The sequence below is a fragment of the Microtus ochrogaster genome, linkage group LG9, assembly GCF_000317375.1.
Source record: "Microtus ochrogaster isolate Prairie Vole_2 linkage group LG9, MicOch1.0, whole genome shotgun sequence".
NCBI lineage: Eukaryota > Metazoa > Chordata > Mammalia > Rodentia > Cricetidae > Microtus > Microtus ochrogaster.
In genome coordinates, this window is record NC_022034.1 from 15,752,374 (window position 1) to 15,771,819 (window position 19,446).

Sequence of the window (19,446 nt, forward strand, 5' to 3'; positions counted from 1 at the left end):
TTGTGTTGATTCAGCTGCATCATCCCCTGCTTTTTTTTTTTTTTTTAATTGAGCCAGGGCCCTATAAAGGAAAGGGAGAAGCTCTCATTTTCTTTCATGGTAAACCCTCAACAAAAATGTACTGTACTTTCTCAAGAATTTAGTTATTTTATGGGGAGGATATGGCAAAATGAATAAACACCCATTCTTGTGGGACAGAAAAGTTAGTCCAAGGAGAAGTCAGTAGAGATATTTTTATTTAAAGAAAGCTTGTTCTTTAATTCTTCGATATTCTAAATTACAGAGAAGTATGATTTCTTTTGCTAAATTCCTTTTATAGGTGTAGGAGCCAGACATGATAAGCTAAATATGAACAGATCACCCAACGGAAGTTCTTTACTTCCAACCATTATCACCTGCCAGAGTAGGACTCAGCCTTCAATAGAGAGGCCTGGCTCTCAGTAGTTTACCCTGAAGCGATACCTGGCTGCAGGAAGAACCACAGACTGAGATTATTGGAGCACCACCCAAGAACAGACCATCCAAAGAAAATGCCTAGCATTCCAACCACTGTAGATAGGGCCACCTGCCAGCACACACTTACCAGGACACCCCTAGACAAATGTCAGCCAATCAGGGGTCCTAAACCTCAGAAACCCCTCACCCCCACCTTTACTACTATAAAAACCAATTCTAACTGAGCTCAGGGCTTGCCGTTTATTCCAATATGTTGGACATGCTGAGGGACTGAGTTTGCAAACTTGCATAAAATAAAGGCTCTTTGCTTTTACATACGGGACTCGGTTTCCTTGTTGGCTTCTTGGGGGACTTCGCGGATTTGGGCGTAATAGCAGGAAGTGGAAATAAAACATTCTTTTGTAAACATATAGAGTAGGTGCTAACCACACTGTCTTGATTCCAATCCTGAACGACCATTTACACACACTGTCAAAACTTAGAGCCGTAGGCGTATGGTAACAGCTACAATAGAGAGTGAGAACACAGCTCCAATAGTGTTCTTAACATACAGATATCTACTAAATCACCATTTATACAAAACCTTTAGGCAATATGCTTTCTGTTTTGAAGCGGAATGAGCGTTTATGAAAAGACGTGTTGATCATGGATCTTAAACACAGAGGGTAACAGACGGAGAAGCGCTCAAGGAAAGAGTAAGACATACCAAAGCATAGGCGTCAGCTTCTCAAGGGAGGCTTGTCTTTCCTCATCTTTACAACTACCGCAGGCAGGATTTAGGTGACTCTTAAAACTATTGTCCTTGTGGAGCTCTAAAGCAACTTAAATGAGATCACTGGTAGTTCCCTAGATGAGCCTGGCAGGACCACAGCTGGGAACACAGGGATGTAGGAAGTTAGGATGTCATCACTGTAAACCATGCTTAACCATCTTGTTTATGAGATTCCCAGAAAATATACAGGAGAGGACTAAGACCAAATCCTTTCAGGGTGCAAGCCTGGTTTATTGCTATTTTAACGTTCTTTATCAAAAATCTTAATTAAAGTATTCTAGCGTTTCCCTTTACTCTCTCCAAGGCCTCCCATGTCCCTTCCCTCCAAAAACCCTTTCTGAAACTGATGGCCTCTTTCTCTTTAAGTTTAATTATTATTGTCTCTCTTTCTCTCAATACAATGTGTGCAGTGTTAGTTGGGATTTGGGCATAATGCTGGCTCCTGTCACCTGGCAGGATGAACCCATGTAATACTCTAGCCAACCCAGGGTCCTGTGGCTGTTAGGATGCAGATGCAAAGGTACCTTTAAGAGACAAGCTCCGCCCACTCACTTTCCAGCTGTTCCTCTGAAGGGGCAGGCAGAGCTTTTCCTCTCTCTCTCTCTCTCTCTCTCTCTCTCTCTCTCTCTCTCTCTCTCTCTCTCCAGTCATATTTGCCTGTAGTTCTTTGTCTAGGGGTGGAACCCTGTGAGATTCCTCCCTTCTAAATTAGCATGTCTGTTAGCATTGCCCTTGCTCAGGTGTTGTTTAGGCAGCCACATTGTTAGGAAGTATCATGGGTGTAACTTCTCTGTCATTTCAAGGAGACACAGTCTCACAGCAGATTTTCTGGTAATTCTTATATTTATGATCTAGCTGAGACTCTAACATACTTCTAGCACAACTTTCTATCTTCGGAAAGAAAACTTTTAATTTACTTAGAGCTAATAGTCCCATTCGACATGGTATCTCATTCATTTACTAAGGACTGCATCTAGTGAGCAATTTATCTTAGCATGTCCCAGGAAATTGCATTGCTCAAAGCCAGACAGTCTGTGGATGACTTTTTCTACTCTTTCTTTTGCAATGTTCAAGATGCCCGTTGGTTATACCTGCTTTAAAAATACTCAAAGAAAACTGTGTGCGGCATGCTATGTACTTGAACTCTCTGGAATTTCATACTTTCTGTTATTTCCGGTGAAGATTTGCATCTCTCCTATGACTGCACCTATGCCTACTCCAGTGTGATGAAGCAGAGCTGCTTCCTAATTAGTCTTAAATCAACACATGAGCTTCCTAAGAGGAGGTCAGCTCTGCTGTGGCTGACTGTAGCTTGGAGTGTTGGCTTTAATCTTTATTGTGACATCCAGAAAGTTCTTTGGTATGAGACACGGCACAAACTCAAAGCTGAATTTTATACACACTTGGGAAAAGTTCCCTTTTTAAAAAAGATATCCAGGGAGGGTGTGTAACTTTATGACATTGCTTGACCTCTAGGAAGCATAGTTCCCGAAAGCTCAGAAAACACAACCATGCCCACAAAGACTCACTAATGTCCACACACTGAAGGATCCCCAAACTGCTCCCAGTTAACTCCCTTTGGGATTTTGAATCTACTGAAGAAGTCTGGAAATCCCCTTTATGACCATGGGTATCCTGCAGACCTCAGGGCAAAGGCACTGTTGGCTGCAGTGTGATTCTTGTCAATTGTTCTTCATAATGACCACCATTGCCACAAACTCCCCTGCTGCAGAGTCTCTGAGGAAATTCTTTAGGATTCTGTTATTATAGCATATACAGATTGCCGAAGTGTGTGTGTATATGCGTTTGTGCATATGTGCACACGAGGACTGTGCACATAACTGCTGGAAGTAACACTGAGCTACAGTCCCCAGCCCACTCTTTGCCTTGGAGCTCGTGAGCCAGAAACTCCCAGGTGTGTAAGTGACAGAATCTGAGTCATCATGAAACACAGGTATCCACAGATTGTGTTTATGACAACAACCACCCTACAGCCTCAGTGGCTATCAACAGATAATAAGGAAAATGTGGCAGGTAGGTAGACAAACATACAAACATACATATACACACACACACACACACACGCACAACAACAACATTAGTCAGATTCAAAGAAAAAGAAAAATAACACAGTGGCAGAAAAAAAAAAAAAAATAGAACTCGAGTCCATGATGGAGACGTAACCCAGATGCAGAAAAGCATACATCACGTGTTTCTCTCATATGTGAAATATATAAAGCATTCATATATGTGTATACATACATAGGACACATGTGTGCATAGTTATGACATGAATGTATAAGAGACGACATTTCAGAAGAGGAAAAGGTCAGTAGAAGGGAGAAGCGGGGACTAGAGAGGTAAGTGGGGGACGAAAGTGAGCCAAGTGCAGTGGAGGACGTGTGTGAAGATGTAATCAAGAAGCCTATGCTTTTATCCAGCGAATAAATGCCAACAGTGAAAACACTACTCTTCGGCTCTATTCAGTCATTCTCTTTGCCATTGAATATCAGAATGCATGGGTCTGAAAATGTGAAGTACGGGCTCAGGCTACTCACTTGCAAGTCTTCATTTTTAATGGCCTGCATTAACAGAAAGAATCCTCTGTGAATGCCAAAGGTTCCATCAGTTTCTACCAATTTACATTGGTTCTTTCTGAGATGGGTTCTGACTATATAGGCCAGGCTGGTCTGAACCTTTTCATCTTTCCTGCCTATGCCTCCTACATGCTGGAGTTGCAGGTGTAGGCATGTGCCACCGAAATGGGTCCACGGATTTCTTAATCCAATACAAGCTCAGCAGCCAGGAAATTAATCTATTTATAATATTCACAACTTTAAAATAAAGGCAAGCTTCTTGTCCAGTTCTTTCAACACTGGTAAGTTCCCGCCACTAGTATTTCATGCTGTTATTCTGTTTGCCGGGGAAATATGTTCTCAACTACAGCATTTCGTAATCTTCCTTGGATGTTTTCTCCTTGTGTTTAACACAGTCTTTTTCTTTCATGCACCGCAGAGATATCACACATAAATTTCCTCTTAAAATTGTCTTTCAGCAGCATTCCCTCATGGGCATCGCTTAATTTTATCAGGCATCCGTAGATCAGGGCTCTGGCATATGTTGCTTTATTTTTGAAAACAAATTTCCAGTAAATGCAGTTTTCAGTTTACACTTACGAAGTCAAAATGTCAAGATGACTCAAAAACAATACATTAAATCACAAGTGAACTTTCCAGATTTGATTTGGCAAAGATAGCCCAGATTCAATGAGACCGAGTGTCTACAATCTGCCCGAGTGAGTAATCGGGAGTCACTCAGGAAGATCACGTCAAAGGCCAGAGCCCCACCGCTTAGGTTAATACCTTAGGGTGGAATTAACCCAATTGAATGAAACATTTTCTCAAAAGCATGTCAAAGCTGGTGGGAAACAGCCCCAGAGTGTCTCGGATAAAGAAATTTTATGCATGGAGCAGTTGGTGAGAAAGTGTACATGAAGAAATGGAAAAGAACACAGATGTCACCAAGATGGGTCCCCTCTCCCTTTCCACCCAAGAACATTAGCTACATTTACCCCTGTCTGGGGAGGAACTGAAGTGTCTAAACACAAAAGATGAATTTGTATCAAACAATGAATTTGCCCTCATTTGTATCACATATGGATTTTTTTTTTCACTTCAAAATCACATTGGGAAAGATTTGGACAATAATTTCTGTTCATTTTGCAGAAGAAATGTATCCAGTGAGGGTGGAGAGCTAGTCTTACATGTTGAATATCGGAAATCCTTGAAATGGTATAAACCAGATTTGAGAACCTGGTTACCAGGTGGTGGGTGCCCTTTAAACCATCTTCAGATATCCCACAATCCCATCTCACTAGAGAACCCTAGTTGAGGAAGTGTATGCCATTGAAAGTTACCAATGGGTGTTCATACATGTCATTTTATGTCAGGAGAGAAACAGAGCCAGAAGTCCCCACGGTGTTCTAAGGAAGACCTGATAGAGCCTGTTTCTAATATCTAGGGACGCTTGCAGTGTGTCCCAGCAGATTTTGAGAGGAGGATTGTCTGGAGACCAAGTCATTAATAAGCAGAAGCATTTGGAGTGAGGGACTGAGCTCTGGAAAATGTCTCACCCATAATGAACAATGAGGACACTTGGGACAATGTGTCTACTTGGCCAGTCATCTGAAAAATGAACCTAATTTTTTGCAATGATTCAAGAAGCAAAGAAAAATGACGCAATCTTTATAAGAACAATGAGTTTTATGACATTTTAATTTGTCCATTTCCGGTCCCTCTTATAATCTCTATGACGGCTTTGAAAGGCATCGGATTTGACATCACAGTGTCTGTTAAAACCAGCTGCCTGCCAGTCAGCAGAGAAGTCAAAATGAGTTTAAGTAAGTGAGAAAAACCTGTGCTCCATAAATAGTATCTGACCTGACCTGTGGAAGCCCCCATTTCCAGGGCTTGTCCTTCCCCAATCCCATCCAGAGCTCACTAACTTTTACCAAAACATTTGTTGAAAATAACCAACAGTCATTGCTTAATATTAGTGCTGCCCAAGGGAAACATCAGATGGAGTAGAATGACCAAGCCAGGTATGGAGAAAATATGGTAAGGAAGTGTCTATAGTGTCTTCTAACATGTTCTCGGATGTCTCTAAATGCACACAGGAGGGAAGGCTTTGTGTATGTAGGGCAGAGCCAAGTGGGCACACAGCTCTCATTTTGATACACATAGCACACATCTGTATCTCTCCTGGGGTCTGGGTAGATGCTAGGATTCCTTGGCTTGTGGCGACTCTGGTCTCTTAATTCAGCTTTTGCAGTGTCTCTGTTAAGGCCTCATATTACCTTCATATCTGTGGTAAATGTCCCTGTGTTTTTCTGGTAATGACACTTCCAATAGTGCTTAGGGGCCGTAGAGATATAAGAGTCCCTACATTAGGTATCACAATCCCCGACTTCAAACTCTACTACAGAGCTACCGTACTGAAAAAAAGCCTGGTATTGGTATAAAAACAGACAGGAGGACCAATGGAACCAAATCAAAGACCCAGACATCAACCCACACATCCACAGACCTGATTTTTAACAAAAAGCAAAAATTGTAAAATGGAAAAAAAAAAGCATATTCAACAGATGGTGCTGACATAACTGGTTATCAACATGTAAAAGAATGAAAATAGATCCATATCTATTACCATACACAAAACTCAAGTCCACATGGATCAAAGACCTCTACATAAAGCCAACCACACTGAATCTTATAGAAAAGAAAGTGGATGTACACTTGAATGCTTTGGCACAGGCAACAACTTCCTAAATATAACCCCAGTAGCACAGACACTGAGAGAAACAATTAATAAATGGGACCTCCTGAAATGGAGAAGTTTCTGTAAAGCAAAAGACACAGTCAATAAGACAAAATGGCTGCCTACAGAATGGGAAAAGATCTTCACCAACCCCACACCAAATGGAAGTCTGATCTCCAAAACATACAAAGAACTAAAGAAATTGGTCATCAAAATATCAAATAATCCAATGAAAAAATAGGGTACAAACCAAACAGAGAACTAACTCTCAAAAGAGAAATCTAAAATGGCTGAAAGACACTTAAGGAAATGGTCAATATCCTTAGCCATCAGAGAAATGTAAATCAAAACAACTCTGAGATTCCATTTTATACCTGCAAGAATGGCCAAGATCAAAAACACTGATGGCAACTTATGCTGGAGAGAATGTGGAGTAAAGGGAACACTCCTCCATTGCTGGTGGGATTGCAAACTGGTACAGCCCCTTTGAATATCAGTATGGCAGTTTCTTAGAAAATAGGAAACAACCTTCTTCAACCTTCCTCAAGACTCAGCAATACCACTTTTGGGTATATACCCAAAGAATGCTCAATTGCACCACAAGGACATGTGCTCAACTATGTTCAGAGCAGCATTGTTTGTCATAGCCAGAACCTGGAAACAACCCAAATGCCCTTGACTGAAGAATGGATAAGGAAAATGTGGTACATTTGCACAATGGAGTACTACACAGCAGAAAACAATAATGACATCTTAAAATTTGGAGGCAAATGGATGGATCTAGAAAACATCATATTGAGTGAGGTAACCCAGACCCAGAAAGACAAATATTGTATGTACTCACTCATAAGTGGCTTTTAGACATAAAGCAAAGAAAAACTAGCCTACAATTCACAATCCCAGAGAACCTAGTTAACAATGAGTACCCTAAGAGAGACATACATGGATCTAATCTACATGGGACATAGAAAAAGACAAGATCTCCTTGAGTAAATTGGGAGCATGGGGGCCACGGGAGAGGGTAGAAAGGGAGGTGAGAGAAAGGGAGAGGATTGGAGAAAAATATGTAGCTCGACAAAAATAATAAAAAAAAAGTCTCTCCATTTTAAAAATCTAACTTCTGGGTATTATGGTGCATGGCTTTAATCCTAGCACTTGAAGAGCCGAGGCAGGAGGATCTATGTGAGTTCAATGGCCTAATATATATATATATACACACACACACATATGAGTTACCGGGTAGCCAAAGCTGCATAGTAAGAAAGGCCCAAATCTTTAACTGACTATATTGTCAATTTGATAATAATTTACTTGTGTTGATACATTATTCATCTAATCTTCTAAAAGCATTTTCTCAATAATACTGTATTAATAGGTTTCAGGTATAAAGGCCTGATACTGTGAAGACCATTATTCTGCTTGCTACAAGTCCATTCAAAATTTCTATGTGTTTGTTGAAATTGTATTTAAATCTTTGTGTATGTGTGTGTCTGGTGATGGAACCTAGGGATTCACACATGCTAGGTGGCTCTACTATTGGGTTATTTTCTTAATCCCTTTGTATATTCCTTTACTTTCAACGTGGCTTAGCCATTTCAATTTAAGTAAGATGTTTGATATTGGCTTATGCTGGAAAGTTCTGCTAGAACAAAAGCGCATCATTTGGAGTGCCTACATATATTTCATCAGATTTAATTTTCTGGTTTTTTTTTGTTTTGTTTTGTTTTGGTTTGGCCTTTTGTTTTTCAAGACAGAGTTTCTCTGTGTAGCCTTGACTGTCCTGGAACCAGCTTTGTCTAGTTCAAAATCAGGCTGTCCTTGAACTCACCGAGATCTGCCTGCCTCTGACTCCCAAATGCTGGTGTTAAAGGTGTGCAACACCACTGTCTGGCTCAGACTTAATATTTTAAGGAATGAATATAATTGACTTAATTTTGCATCTGATATCTTCTATTTTAACCTTTTATTTGTTATTTTTTTTTATTTTCTACCATTTTTGCATGACCTGTAATGTATCTGTTTGTGTGGCTCCTTTCCTGAAAACAGCTCATCTGCTAGCATAAATTCTTATTAAAATGCTTCTTATGTACGTATTTCTCGGTTTACAAGCTTTAGAAGCAAAGCAACACACATAAAACCTCTGTGTTTTTAGAAGCGGTTTGACAGGTTTTCATAATTCAGCCTAGCATTATTTCCATGGAACAGGGGATTTGATAGAAACTTGTTGCTGTGCCTAATGGCTAATTAGATTACCCCTGCCATAGAAAGGAGGGAGATGCTGTCAGGCTTCATGATGCAGAAAAAATGAAGAATTTCAACATGACTGATGCTTTATTGATGTTTTCTCCCTCTTTTGTGGGTTAGTTTTGTCCTTTTTTTCTTGTTATTGCAGAAGAGATGGGCTTTTAAATATAATTTCTTAAGATTTCAGTCATTTGTAAGATACTGGTCCTCCTGCCTCTAGGTTCCCAAACATGCTGCAGAAACCCCACTTCTACTTGGTCAACAGGCTTCTTTTTTTTATTAAGAGATTTTTTTTATTTATTAAAAATTTCCACCTCCTCTCATTTTCCTCCCCTCCCTCCATTTTTCCTTCCCCCTCCCTTTCCCTAAGAGAAGTCAGGGTACCCTGCCCTGTGGGAAGTCCAAGGCCTTCTCCCCTCCATCTGGGTCTAGGAAGGTGTGCATCCAAACAGACTAGGCTCCCAAAAAGCCAGTACATACAATAGAATCAAAACCCAGTGCCATATCATTGGCTTCTCAGTCAGCCCGCATTGTCAGCCACATTCAGAGAGTCAGGTCTGATCACATGCTCCATCAGTCCCAGTCCAGCTGGCCTTGGTGAGCTCCCATTAGATCAGTTCCACAGTCTCAGTGGATGGACGCACCCCTCGTGGTCCTGACTTCCTTGCTCATGTTCTCCCTCCTTCTGTTCTTCATCTGGACCTTGGGAGTTCAGTCCAACGCTCCAATGTGGGTCTCTATCTCTATCTCCATCCATCGCCGGATGAAGATTCTATAGTGATATACAAGATATTCATCAGTGTGGCTACGGGAGAAGGCCAGTTCAGGCAGCCTCTCCTCTACTGCCCAAGGACCTAGCTGGGGACATCCCCTTGGACACCTGGGAGCCCCTCTAGAGCCAACTCTCTTGTCAACCCTAAAATGGCTCCCTTACCTAAGCAGTGAGACACACTTGGTGTAGTGATTGTTCCTGCCCCAGATCTGAGAAGTGACGGGAGAGACCAAGTCAATGTTCTGTGTTTTCCACGTAACCTTTCTCCTCCACTGTCCAACAAAGTCATTCTGGAAGTGTCCGGCTTTATCTTGTCCACTAGCATGTGACCAAACTTCTTTCTTGCACTATATGAAGCAAACAAAGAGCTGATGTAACGGGTTGAGAGAAGCAGAGGGAGAGGGGAGAGGAGATGGGAGCGGGGAGAGAAAAATGTGAAAATGAGGTTGGCACTGGAATCCACGGCACATTTCTAGTAACAGTACGAAATAGTTAAAGTTTTAGAAGTGTTTGTTCCAAGAATCATAGGAAATCAACTGTAGCTTTACACAGTGTGTGTGTCCATGTAAGCTTCATAAGGTATTAGGCCCCTTGCTCCTAATTTTCCTGATTGTTTTAAAACACACATATGATGTGACAATGACACACTGTGTCTCTGAGCTCTTCATTACCCATCATCAAAATTTTAATGTGTTTTAATTTTGTGGATTATTTTTTAAAAGGGAGGGAGAGAAGAGAAAAAGGAGAGGAGAGAAAGAGAGACGTCAGAGTCTCGTGTATTCCAGGATGACTTAAACATTCTATGTAACACAAGGTGACCTTGAACTTAGGTTCCTCCTGCCTTCATTTCCCTAGTGTTAGGAGTGCCAGTGTTTGCTTTCATGGCACTGACTGGAACCCAGGCCTTCAAGTGGATCAGGCAAGTGTTGTACTGACTGAGATACTCTTCCCACCCTTGCTGAGGGTTTTTAGTAGAAGGGCTTTTCTTTGCTGTTTCTGGTTGTTTGTCCTTACTTTCAGGGTTATCGACATTTTGGAGGTTTTGTTTGTTTGTATTTCTATTTAGAAATTTGCTAAACTTTGTTACTGAATTTCCTAACTCTTCTCCCACAACGACTTTGCCACTGATCTTCTGAGCCATTTCTGTCAACAGCATTTACTCTGCTCTGCACTTCATCAAAGCAGACTTCTTCGGTCTTCAGCTTTGAAGGCACATCTGGCTGTGGCCGCCACAGACTGCATTGATGCTTCCACCATTTGCCTTCTGTTCATTAAGGGTAGACAAGTCCAGCTCCTTCTGTCCCCACCATCATCAGGAAATTAGGTTTCAGCCCTCCCACAGCCAAGCTTAGCTAAGCACAGGCTTCCTTGAATAGCTTGCTTGTTATTGTTGTTGTTTTGTTTTTCTATAAAGATTCTAGAATCAAGATGTTCCCAGCACTCTGGGAATCCCAGAGCTCATAACTATATCTGTTTCTAAGGTTATTTCCAACCGTTGTGGAGGACAAACTACAGGCAACCAAGTCGCTTGGCTGTAGTGATCCGCTCTAGTTTCCTGGTCACCCCTTTTTAGAACAGGATCAGTCGATTCCTTGGTGTATCTTCAAACAGCCTCGATGGCGAGAGCTTCCCACAGCTGCCTTGCATTCACTTGCCCAAGCAAGATTCACCCGAATCCTGCCTCTTACTTAGTTTCATCTGTGCAATCCACTTTGGAAGTGCCACCTACAATATTGGAAGTTCCGTAGTAAACAGTGTCTACACTGGAAGTCTCAGAGATGGCAACCCTTCTGTCACAGCTAAGCAGAGAGTCCCGGCTTTTCTAACCAACTCAGGCAGGTGGAGTGCGCGCCCCTACATTATCTCAGTGCAGGAATACACCTAAGGTAGATGGATCCCTGGAAAGATACTATGTGTATACCACTACCTTGTAAGGAAAAAAAAATGTTTAACAAAATTCATGGGAGCCTGTAAGTGATTGTTCTATAGGTTTTTAAAGAGGAAGAGAAGAAATATGCCTGCAGTTGCTCACCCCTCTGTCAGTGCCCATGAGAATTCTTTACTGTGAATGAAGAAAGGCAAAAATCCCATGCCAGCTGCATTCTAGTCTGCTGGTCCCTTGCCACGGAATCCCACAAAGGAAATGAATCCCTTTCTGCAGCTGGGTTCTTATTTCCTTTTGGAACTGGGACTCTGCCACAGTAATGGCTTTGTGAAAGGCACAGTGTCCCCAGGGCACCTGGTTACCCTAGCTTAGAAGGATCACAGTATGTGGGACAGGCGAGAATCGGGGGCTGGGATCCTTACAGGTGTCTCGTCTCAAGGCCATTGCCAGCCCTGGACAGCCCCTCACTCTTGAGAGAAGTTTAGAAAGATTTAAAGAAAGTGTTCCCAGGAGAGGGGTGTACTTGCCTTACTCAGAGGGGACCTAAATCAGGGCACACCCCGAGAATGTACTTCTCATTTGCTGTCATTTTAACAAGCTCAGTATCAAGTTTTTTCAAGTTATAGAGTCATAAAATGGCATTTGTCACCTTCAGGAATAGGGGTTGGTTCAAAGGACACTGGAGTCTCTCTACTCCATGGCCCCTCCTCTTCAGTCCCTTTCCCCCGTCCATGTCACCCACGGTGGAAATTCTCCTCCTTTCTCCCTTCCTCTTAGCCATTTCTTGCCTCAAAGGACAACTCAATAATCAGTTGCTTACCACGTTATAAACTGTTCTGGTTCCGTTGTGCACGGCTATTATATCATGACTGGTCTGCTTAAAAATAAATTGGAACTTCCCTTACAGAAAATTTTGTGCATGTTAGGCATGCTGAGGTCCACGTAGGGATCTTATTCTGCTTTATTAAATTTTTGAGACAGGATCTCCTACAGCTTAGCCTATATATAGCAGGCAATAACCTTGAACTTCTGATTCTTCTACTTCTATTTTTCAAGTACTAGGACTGCAGGCACACAGTCTATTCAAGGCTCTTTGTACATTTCATTAGACTCGTATAAAAGGGCAGCCCTGATACACCTGGTCACCAGAAACATGGGAAGGGTCCCTCTTTTCTTCAGACATTTGCTAATAGTGATTTGATATGGACTCTTACAAACAACTATACATTAGTAGTAGACAAAAAAGTGACTAAAATATTTTGAGTGCACACAGGTGCCTTCTCAGGAAAAATATGAACTTCTGAGGTAAATACTTGTTACTATTTTTTTTAAATTATCTATTGCCTTGTCTCTACCAGATGTTTTTGTGGGGAAAAGAACTTGGTGCACTCATTTACAGTGACTTACCAGATTTTTTTTTTATTCAATAACAGTTACTGTGATTTTAATCTTTAGATCTTGTTGTATAATATGGGCTAGACTCAAAGTCATGATGAAATCTCCTTCCTCACCTTCCTGAGTTCTGGAATTGCAGGCGTGTGCCACCATACCAAGGGACATTAACAATTCTTAAACTCCACATTATTTCTTCATTATATCTTTTTAAGGCAAGCATGGTAGTGCCAGGCTTCAATCCCAGCACATAGGAGGCAGAGGCAAGCAGATCCCTGGGAATTGCTGGTTAGCCCATTCTATATAGCAAGTTCCATGTCAGCCAAAGCTAATAGTGAGACTCTGGCTCAAAAGTTACATATTTTTCTGTTTTACATTTATTTTTACCAATCCTTTTGTAGGGGCATTTCAATTGTGTTTTAATTAATAAAGACTGCCTGAAGACCTGAAAAGCAAAACAACCAGCCACTGGCTCTTACCTCGACCTCAGTCTAAAATGGCGATCCCGCCTCCAAGAAGATTAGAATGAGATTGTGTGTTGAGAGTTGTTTCCCCCTATTTTATAATCCTCTCTATGCCTGGAATTAAAGGCGTGTACCACTGTGATTAAAGGCATGCACCACCAGATTTCTGTGGCAACTAGTGTGGCTACTGGGATTAAAGGTGCATGTCATTGTGGTTACTGGGATTAAAGGTGTGTGTTACCATAACCTGGTCTGTAAAATTGACCAGTGGGAGTGTTTTACTCTCAGATCTTCATGCAGCCTTTATTTATAAAAATGCAATTGAAATACCACTACACCCCTTTCTTTAATTGCTTACTTATCATGTATACAGTTTTCTGCCTGCATAGCAGGCTGGAAAGAGGGCACCTGAATGCATTATAGTTGGTTATGAGCCATCATGTGGTTGCTGAGAATTGAACTCATGACCTCTGGAAGAACAGCCAGTGCTTTGAGCCTCTGCTGAGCCATCTCTCCAGTCCAATTCCTTATTTCCTGATGGAAAGTGGTTTCATTAGCCAAGAAATAAATTGTGAATTGAAATTGATTATCAGTTTTATTTCACGATTGATAAAACATTTCAAATAAAACAATTACAACTAAAAACATTTCCAGCTTTGGTTTTAACTTCACATTTCAAACAAGTTATAATATTTGTAAAATACTCCTATTGGTCATTTTATAACTGGGGCTTAATTAGCAAGAGTTCTGCCAAATGAACCAGAGGACTTCTGCTCTCATTTCCTTCCCTAGGGAAATGGGAACCGTTTTCATTCTTCGCTTAAATCATTGATAAAAAACATGCCTTCTTTTATCCTCATGTTAAACACTGAGGATGACATGCAACCTAAAATTAGCCTTGTTGCTAAGCTGATGCTCTTGCACAATCTTACCAGGGCTATGTCACAGCCTTTACATTTTCCTTAGTAAGAAAAGTCAGCTGCCAATACATCAGCTTTCTTTATAGCTTGTTGTTTTGAGTGCTTTTTTTTCCTTCCATCTTCTCTTGCGTATTTAATTACAGGGTATTTTGGTAGATAATTTGAAGAATAATTTCTCTTGGGGGAACAATGCATAGTCCCAATGATATGAAACTCATAAAGATATTCTTTAGGGTATCTTTTATGCAAATAGTTATATTCTTGAGGTATGATCAGACACCACTAGCTGGGACCAGTGGGTATCAACCCAAAACCAAATCTACAGAAGAATAAACAACAACACAAGCTAAATATTTGATGTATCAGATTCTGAATAACCCCCCAGTGAATTCCTATCTTTGGTGCAAAAGGACAAATGAAAGTCTCTGGTGCCCACATTAAAGAATCCTCTACCTCTTGATATGGCCTCCTTGGGTGATCATCTGATGCAATGACCATTTGGCCTGCACTAGTCACCTTATAAAGACTTTAGTGGAGGTGGAGACCGAATTCACAGAGCATCACCGGGGGCATGGTACCTGGGGGCTGAGATGACCGGGAGGAACTGCTTTTCAGAGAGGCAGCATGTTTCCACTGTGGACTATCTCTCTGCAGAACAATCTTTATTTGACCACAGAGTTGAGAGGGAAATTCCCCCTTAGAGCAATGGTCCTCAACCTTCCTAATGCTGTGACCCTTCCTAACAGTTCCTCATGCTGTGGTGACCCCCAACCATAAAATTATTTTTGTTGCTACTTCATAACTGCAATTTTGCTACTGTTGTGAATAATAGTGTAAATATCTGTGGTTTTGGGTTGTCTTAGGCATTAACTGTAAAAGGGCCATTTGGCTCCCAAAGGGGTCATGACCCACAGGCTGAGACCCACAGGCTGGACTTCCCACACCACACTTCCCTAGATAAAGTGCTGTTTTGGAGATGCTGTTGCTTTGGTAATAACTACAACGGCCATGTTAAATCCTCATGTTATTAAGTCCAAGGGTTTTACTTCAATGATGTGGTAGTTATACTAGGAACTACAAAATGAGTCTATCTTGGGGGGAAAAAGTAGTGAAATGTTAAAACTGAACCATCTTAGGACACCAGTGGGGCTTAGCTCTTTTGCAGGATTCTCATCCGTGACTGAGCAGAAGCACGGGATTTTGTACACACATCATGAGAGCTCCAAGATCTCTAAGATCTTTAGGGTGCTACTGACTCACCACCCAGAGAGTAACATTAAAGTTCCTTAATTTAGTGACTTTTGTCTGTCAGCAGTCACGTGGGAAAGCGAAGGGGGAGTGCAACCCTAAAGAACAAACATCTAAAGTCTTTTTAACCAAAAACATACAAATACGTATGATTTGTATGTTAGAATCTTTAATCGTTATCTTTAATTCAATGCCTCACACTCAATTCAAAATACATAAATATAGAAGTTTTTGAGAAAAATTACTTTAATGGGACATCAGTGAGAAAACTGTATTTGAAATACAGGGTAATGTTCAGCTTTCCCGAACCTACTGACTTAGAAAATCAGTCATTAGTGCCATGACCTCAAAATTCTGTTTACCCTATATGTCGTTTCCTTTCTGAAAGAGACAAAATTTTTTAAAAAAGGATTAAAAACAACTAAAGTCCAGACTCAGGAATCGGGAAATGCCTTGATGATAGACTCATAGGCAGGTGGTGGCGGTGTGGAGAGGCCCATCCGCAGGCTGTTGCTGGACCAGCGGAAGTCTGGCCTGCTGGGACTGTGCAGGGTGCTGATGGCGGCTGGGGTGGTGGAGGCAGGCAGGGTCATCAGCTGACTCTCGGTTTCCACCGGAAGCGGTGGGCATTGCAGGAAGGGATGGAAAGTTGAAGCCCTGAAGCTTGATTTCCTGGGGAAGGAGTTGGCCAGCTCCAGAGACGCTTGTCTCTGGAAGGTGAGACTGGCCAGGCTGAGGTTGCTTCGGCGCTCACAGCCACTGTGGCGGTAGAATCCAGTTCTGTTGAGGCCGTGGTTGTAGGAAGACCTGGGTCGCCTGGTGGGACTCCACTGTGAGATGGGCGCGCTGGCTCTTCTTCTGCGAGACAGGAACACGAAAAGCGCCCAGAGAAATCCTCCGATGGCGAGCCCAATCGCCACGGATACAGTGAAGGACATGATTAGGTCCTCTGAAACAAAGAAGAGTCAATAAACCAGGAGCTCTAATTTCAAAGGCAATTCATTTAAAAACACAGGGCAGGCCATGAACTGTAATTCACAGAATGGCTTCTGAATTTTAACATGCTTTGAATTAGGGAAATGGAGAACGATCAGGACTCCACTTATTTAAACTGAAAACTATGAAAAACAGTTTGCTCGTGTTTACCATCTTTAGAAATTAAAGTCTCCCTGAAGCTCGACTTTAACTTAGCGATTTTTCTTACAGAACTGCAAATGTCCACAGCTCATTTCCTTTGGAATTACGATTAGAGCTAATGCCCCCATTGGGAAAGAAGGCCGTCACAGCGATGATGATAATGCTTCCCCTGTCTGCTTTGCCCTGTCACACTGATCTCTCCCACCTGCAGTCTTGATGGCACCCCACTTCCTGAACTCTGTCAGAGGCAGGAAGTTCAGGGGCAAAACCATCTGGAGGCTGACTGATTTATGTCATTTTTCCTAAACACCCAGACTCTCGGATCTCTGACTATACGATGACAAGACCTATGCCGACAGATGCTTGGCTCTTTCTTCTTCCTCCGGTTCCAGCTCATACTTCTCTCACGTCTGTTTTGTGATAATGAAACCCCACCTTCCAAATCTCCACAAACTTTCCACAGCACACTAGTGTCCTCCAATTCACCGAGCTTCGGTTCGCTCTGACTTCTTCTGCAGGCAAATACATGTATGTACATATCAGCCCCTTCCCTCAATGGGGGTGCTACCTGGGTGCCCCTTAGAAAGCATATTCTTCATGAATTTATTGGAGAAGCTGAGCCCTTACTCTACATGAAAGACCTATATTGTTGAAACTCCTTCCAGCTTACTGGGCAGAACCCTCTCCATCCGCCATTCCAGGAGCCAACCCCAAACCGTGCTGTTTGCATTCTGTCTCAAAACCTGTGGGGTTTTTTATTCCAATCTTTTGTGCATTCACGTATAATTTTCCCTATGTGTGGACATAAATTTCTGAGTCTGGGGAATTCATTTTTATAGAATTATTCTAAGTACTGTCTTTCTCATACAAAAATGAGTTAATGTTAAGTCGAAAGTCAAGGCGTATATTAAATTGCCTATACAAGGATTCTACAGGCAAAGAGCTATAGACTAGAAATGGGCATCTGAAGGTTTTACTCCTGGGGTCATGGGCATGGGTTCTTTGTAATCCCCTACAGGTAGAGTCTATTCCCCTACTCTAAGAGCCCTCAGTGGGACTCACTTGACCAATGAGATGCAATGGAATTGAAGTTTTCTAAGTTTGGGTCTAAACGGCAAGAGACTTTCCACTTCCGCCCTGGTTGGTTTGGGGACTTCTTTATGATGGACATAGGAATAAAGCCAAGCTAGTGTGGTGGCCAGTGGAAGACACAGGGCTGGCCTGTGTATTATCCGCATGGCCCTGACCGAAAGCCTGCTCCTTGATATGACAAAGGAATGAGTAGCTCTAGGTCATTCAGGTGCTGGCAAACCAAACCTCATCTGACCGTGAGCAAACCAAAGACCATCTTGTTGACTCCTTGCTGAATTGTCAGCCCCAAATCATGAGCTAATTACCTTATTTTTTTTAAACAAAATTCTACTTTGAGTGCTTATTGATTAGCAAATGCTCATTGATGTTAAGGTCACACAATTGCAGACCCAACCCTATTGAATAAATATTGGTGGGTTTATTTGATCTCACAGATTTCTTTTTTTAAAAGTTGAGGGGGAAACTAGATTTTATAATTGCCAAGTCTTTTTCCAGATTCTTGCTGTAGCATATAGAAAATCTATAATGCAGAAACAAACCAAAACAATTAAATGCTAATAAATACATAAGCACAATCACTACTAACTATCTAACTTTAGGATTTATGGTATCATGCTCCTTTGCCTCCTATTGCCATAGGGGTGTCCCGAGGCAAATTTGTCTTTGTTGTTATTGCTATTATTTTCATATATAATTATATCAAAACTTTCCAAAACAATCTTTACATTAACCACAAATTAAGTTCTTTCTGAAATGGCTTTTGAAGTCTAAGGTAATTTAGGATAAAGCTACTGACCCCAGTACCGTTGTTCTGAAATCTTCCTCACAAAAATAAAAAGTCATGGTGTCAAAGTTCAGTGTTCTCAGAGATTTCATAGAGTCAGATATTATTTTAAAAATGAAATAAACATAACTGAACCTAAAAGTTTAGTCTTACTTTTGTATAACATGTTTCAAACCTAACTTTAGCTATGCCCCCAAATCTAAAATTCTGACTATAAAGAAGTTTCAGAAATTCTGCTGCTAACATCCTCCCCTACTGTGCCTTCCAACTCGAAGGTCCTACAGCTGACCATTGTTCTCAGAAATCATAATCACAACCTCAGCACTGTAAATGGTGCAAACCTTTGGTAGAGGCCACCATCTAGTGGGCCACTGTTGAATTGTTGCAGCGTCCCAACGTGATTTTCATAGCTGATCATAAACTGGAAGGCTGGTTAATACATCCAAAGCCCTACAGTTGAGGGACCCATAGGCTTGCCTCGTCCTGAAATAGATCATCCATTCTCCACTTCCTAAAGTGTAGATGAGGTGGTCTCAGAGATAGGAAGGTTGCGACGAAAGGGCTTTTGAGGGGACAGACTCCAGCGCACAGAAACGAGAATGGTCACAATTAGCAGAAGAGGTAATGGATAAATGTTTCTATGTTGATCACCTCTGAGAAATTCCCTCGGGCTCAACAACAGAACGGGTTTCAGCCTCCCCCTGTCTACGCTGCTGCTCTTCCAATGCCACCACAGGCTGCAGGAGATTGCAGCTGTTTCAGCTGGGCTTCGTGCTTTATGCTTTTCGCCTTGGCAGCATCAACCATGCGTATCCAGCTGCCCTCTCTTTTCAATCATGCAGTAAGTTCAGTCATATTACACATATGTTCCAACCCCTCCCTCCATGCCCAGAGTAAAAGCAAACTCCTAAATATAGTCTAAGGTCTCCTACCTGAGTGCTGCTGCCCCACGAGCTGAGCTCAC

The 19,446-nt window shown here is 41.7% G+C and overlaps 1 protein-coding gene across 1 annotated transcript in view; it reads right to left on the reverse strand.

The window, feature by feature from the left end:
• Positions 1-15,839: 15,839 nt before the first annotated feature.
• Myct1 (MYC target 1) overlaps positions 15,840-19,446 on the reverse strand; it is a 10,011-nt gene continuing 6,404 nt past the window's right edge. The window contains exon 2 of the mRNA XM_005363426.3: positions 15,840-16,418. Coding sequence (XP_005363483.1) covers positions 15,904-16,418 — 515 coding nt within the window. The 3' untranslated portion in view covers positions 15,840-15,903. The remainder of the gene's footprint in view (positions 16,419-19,446) is intronic.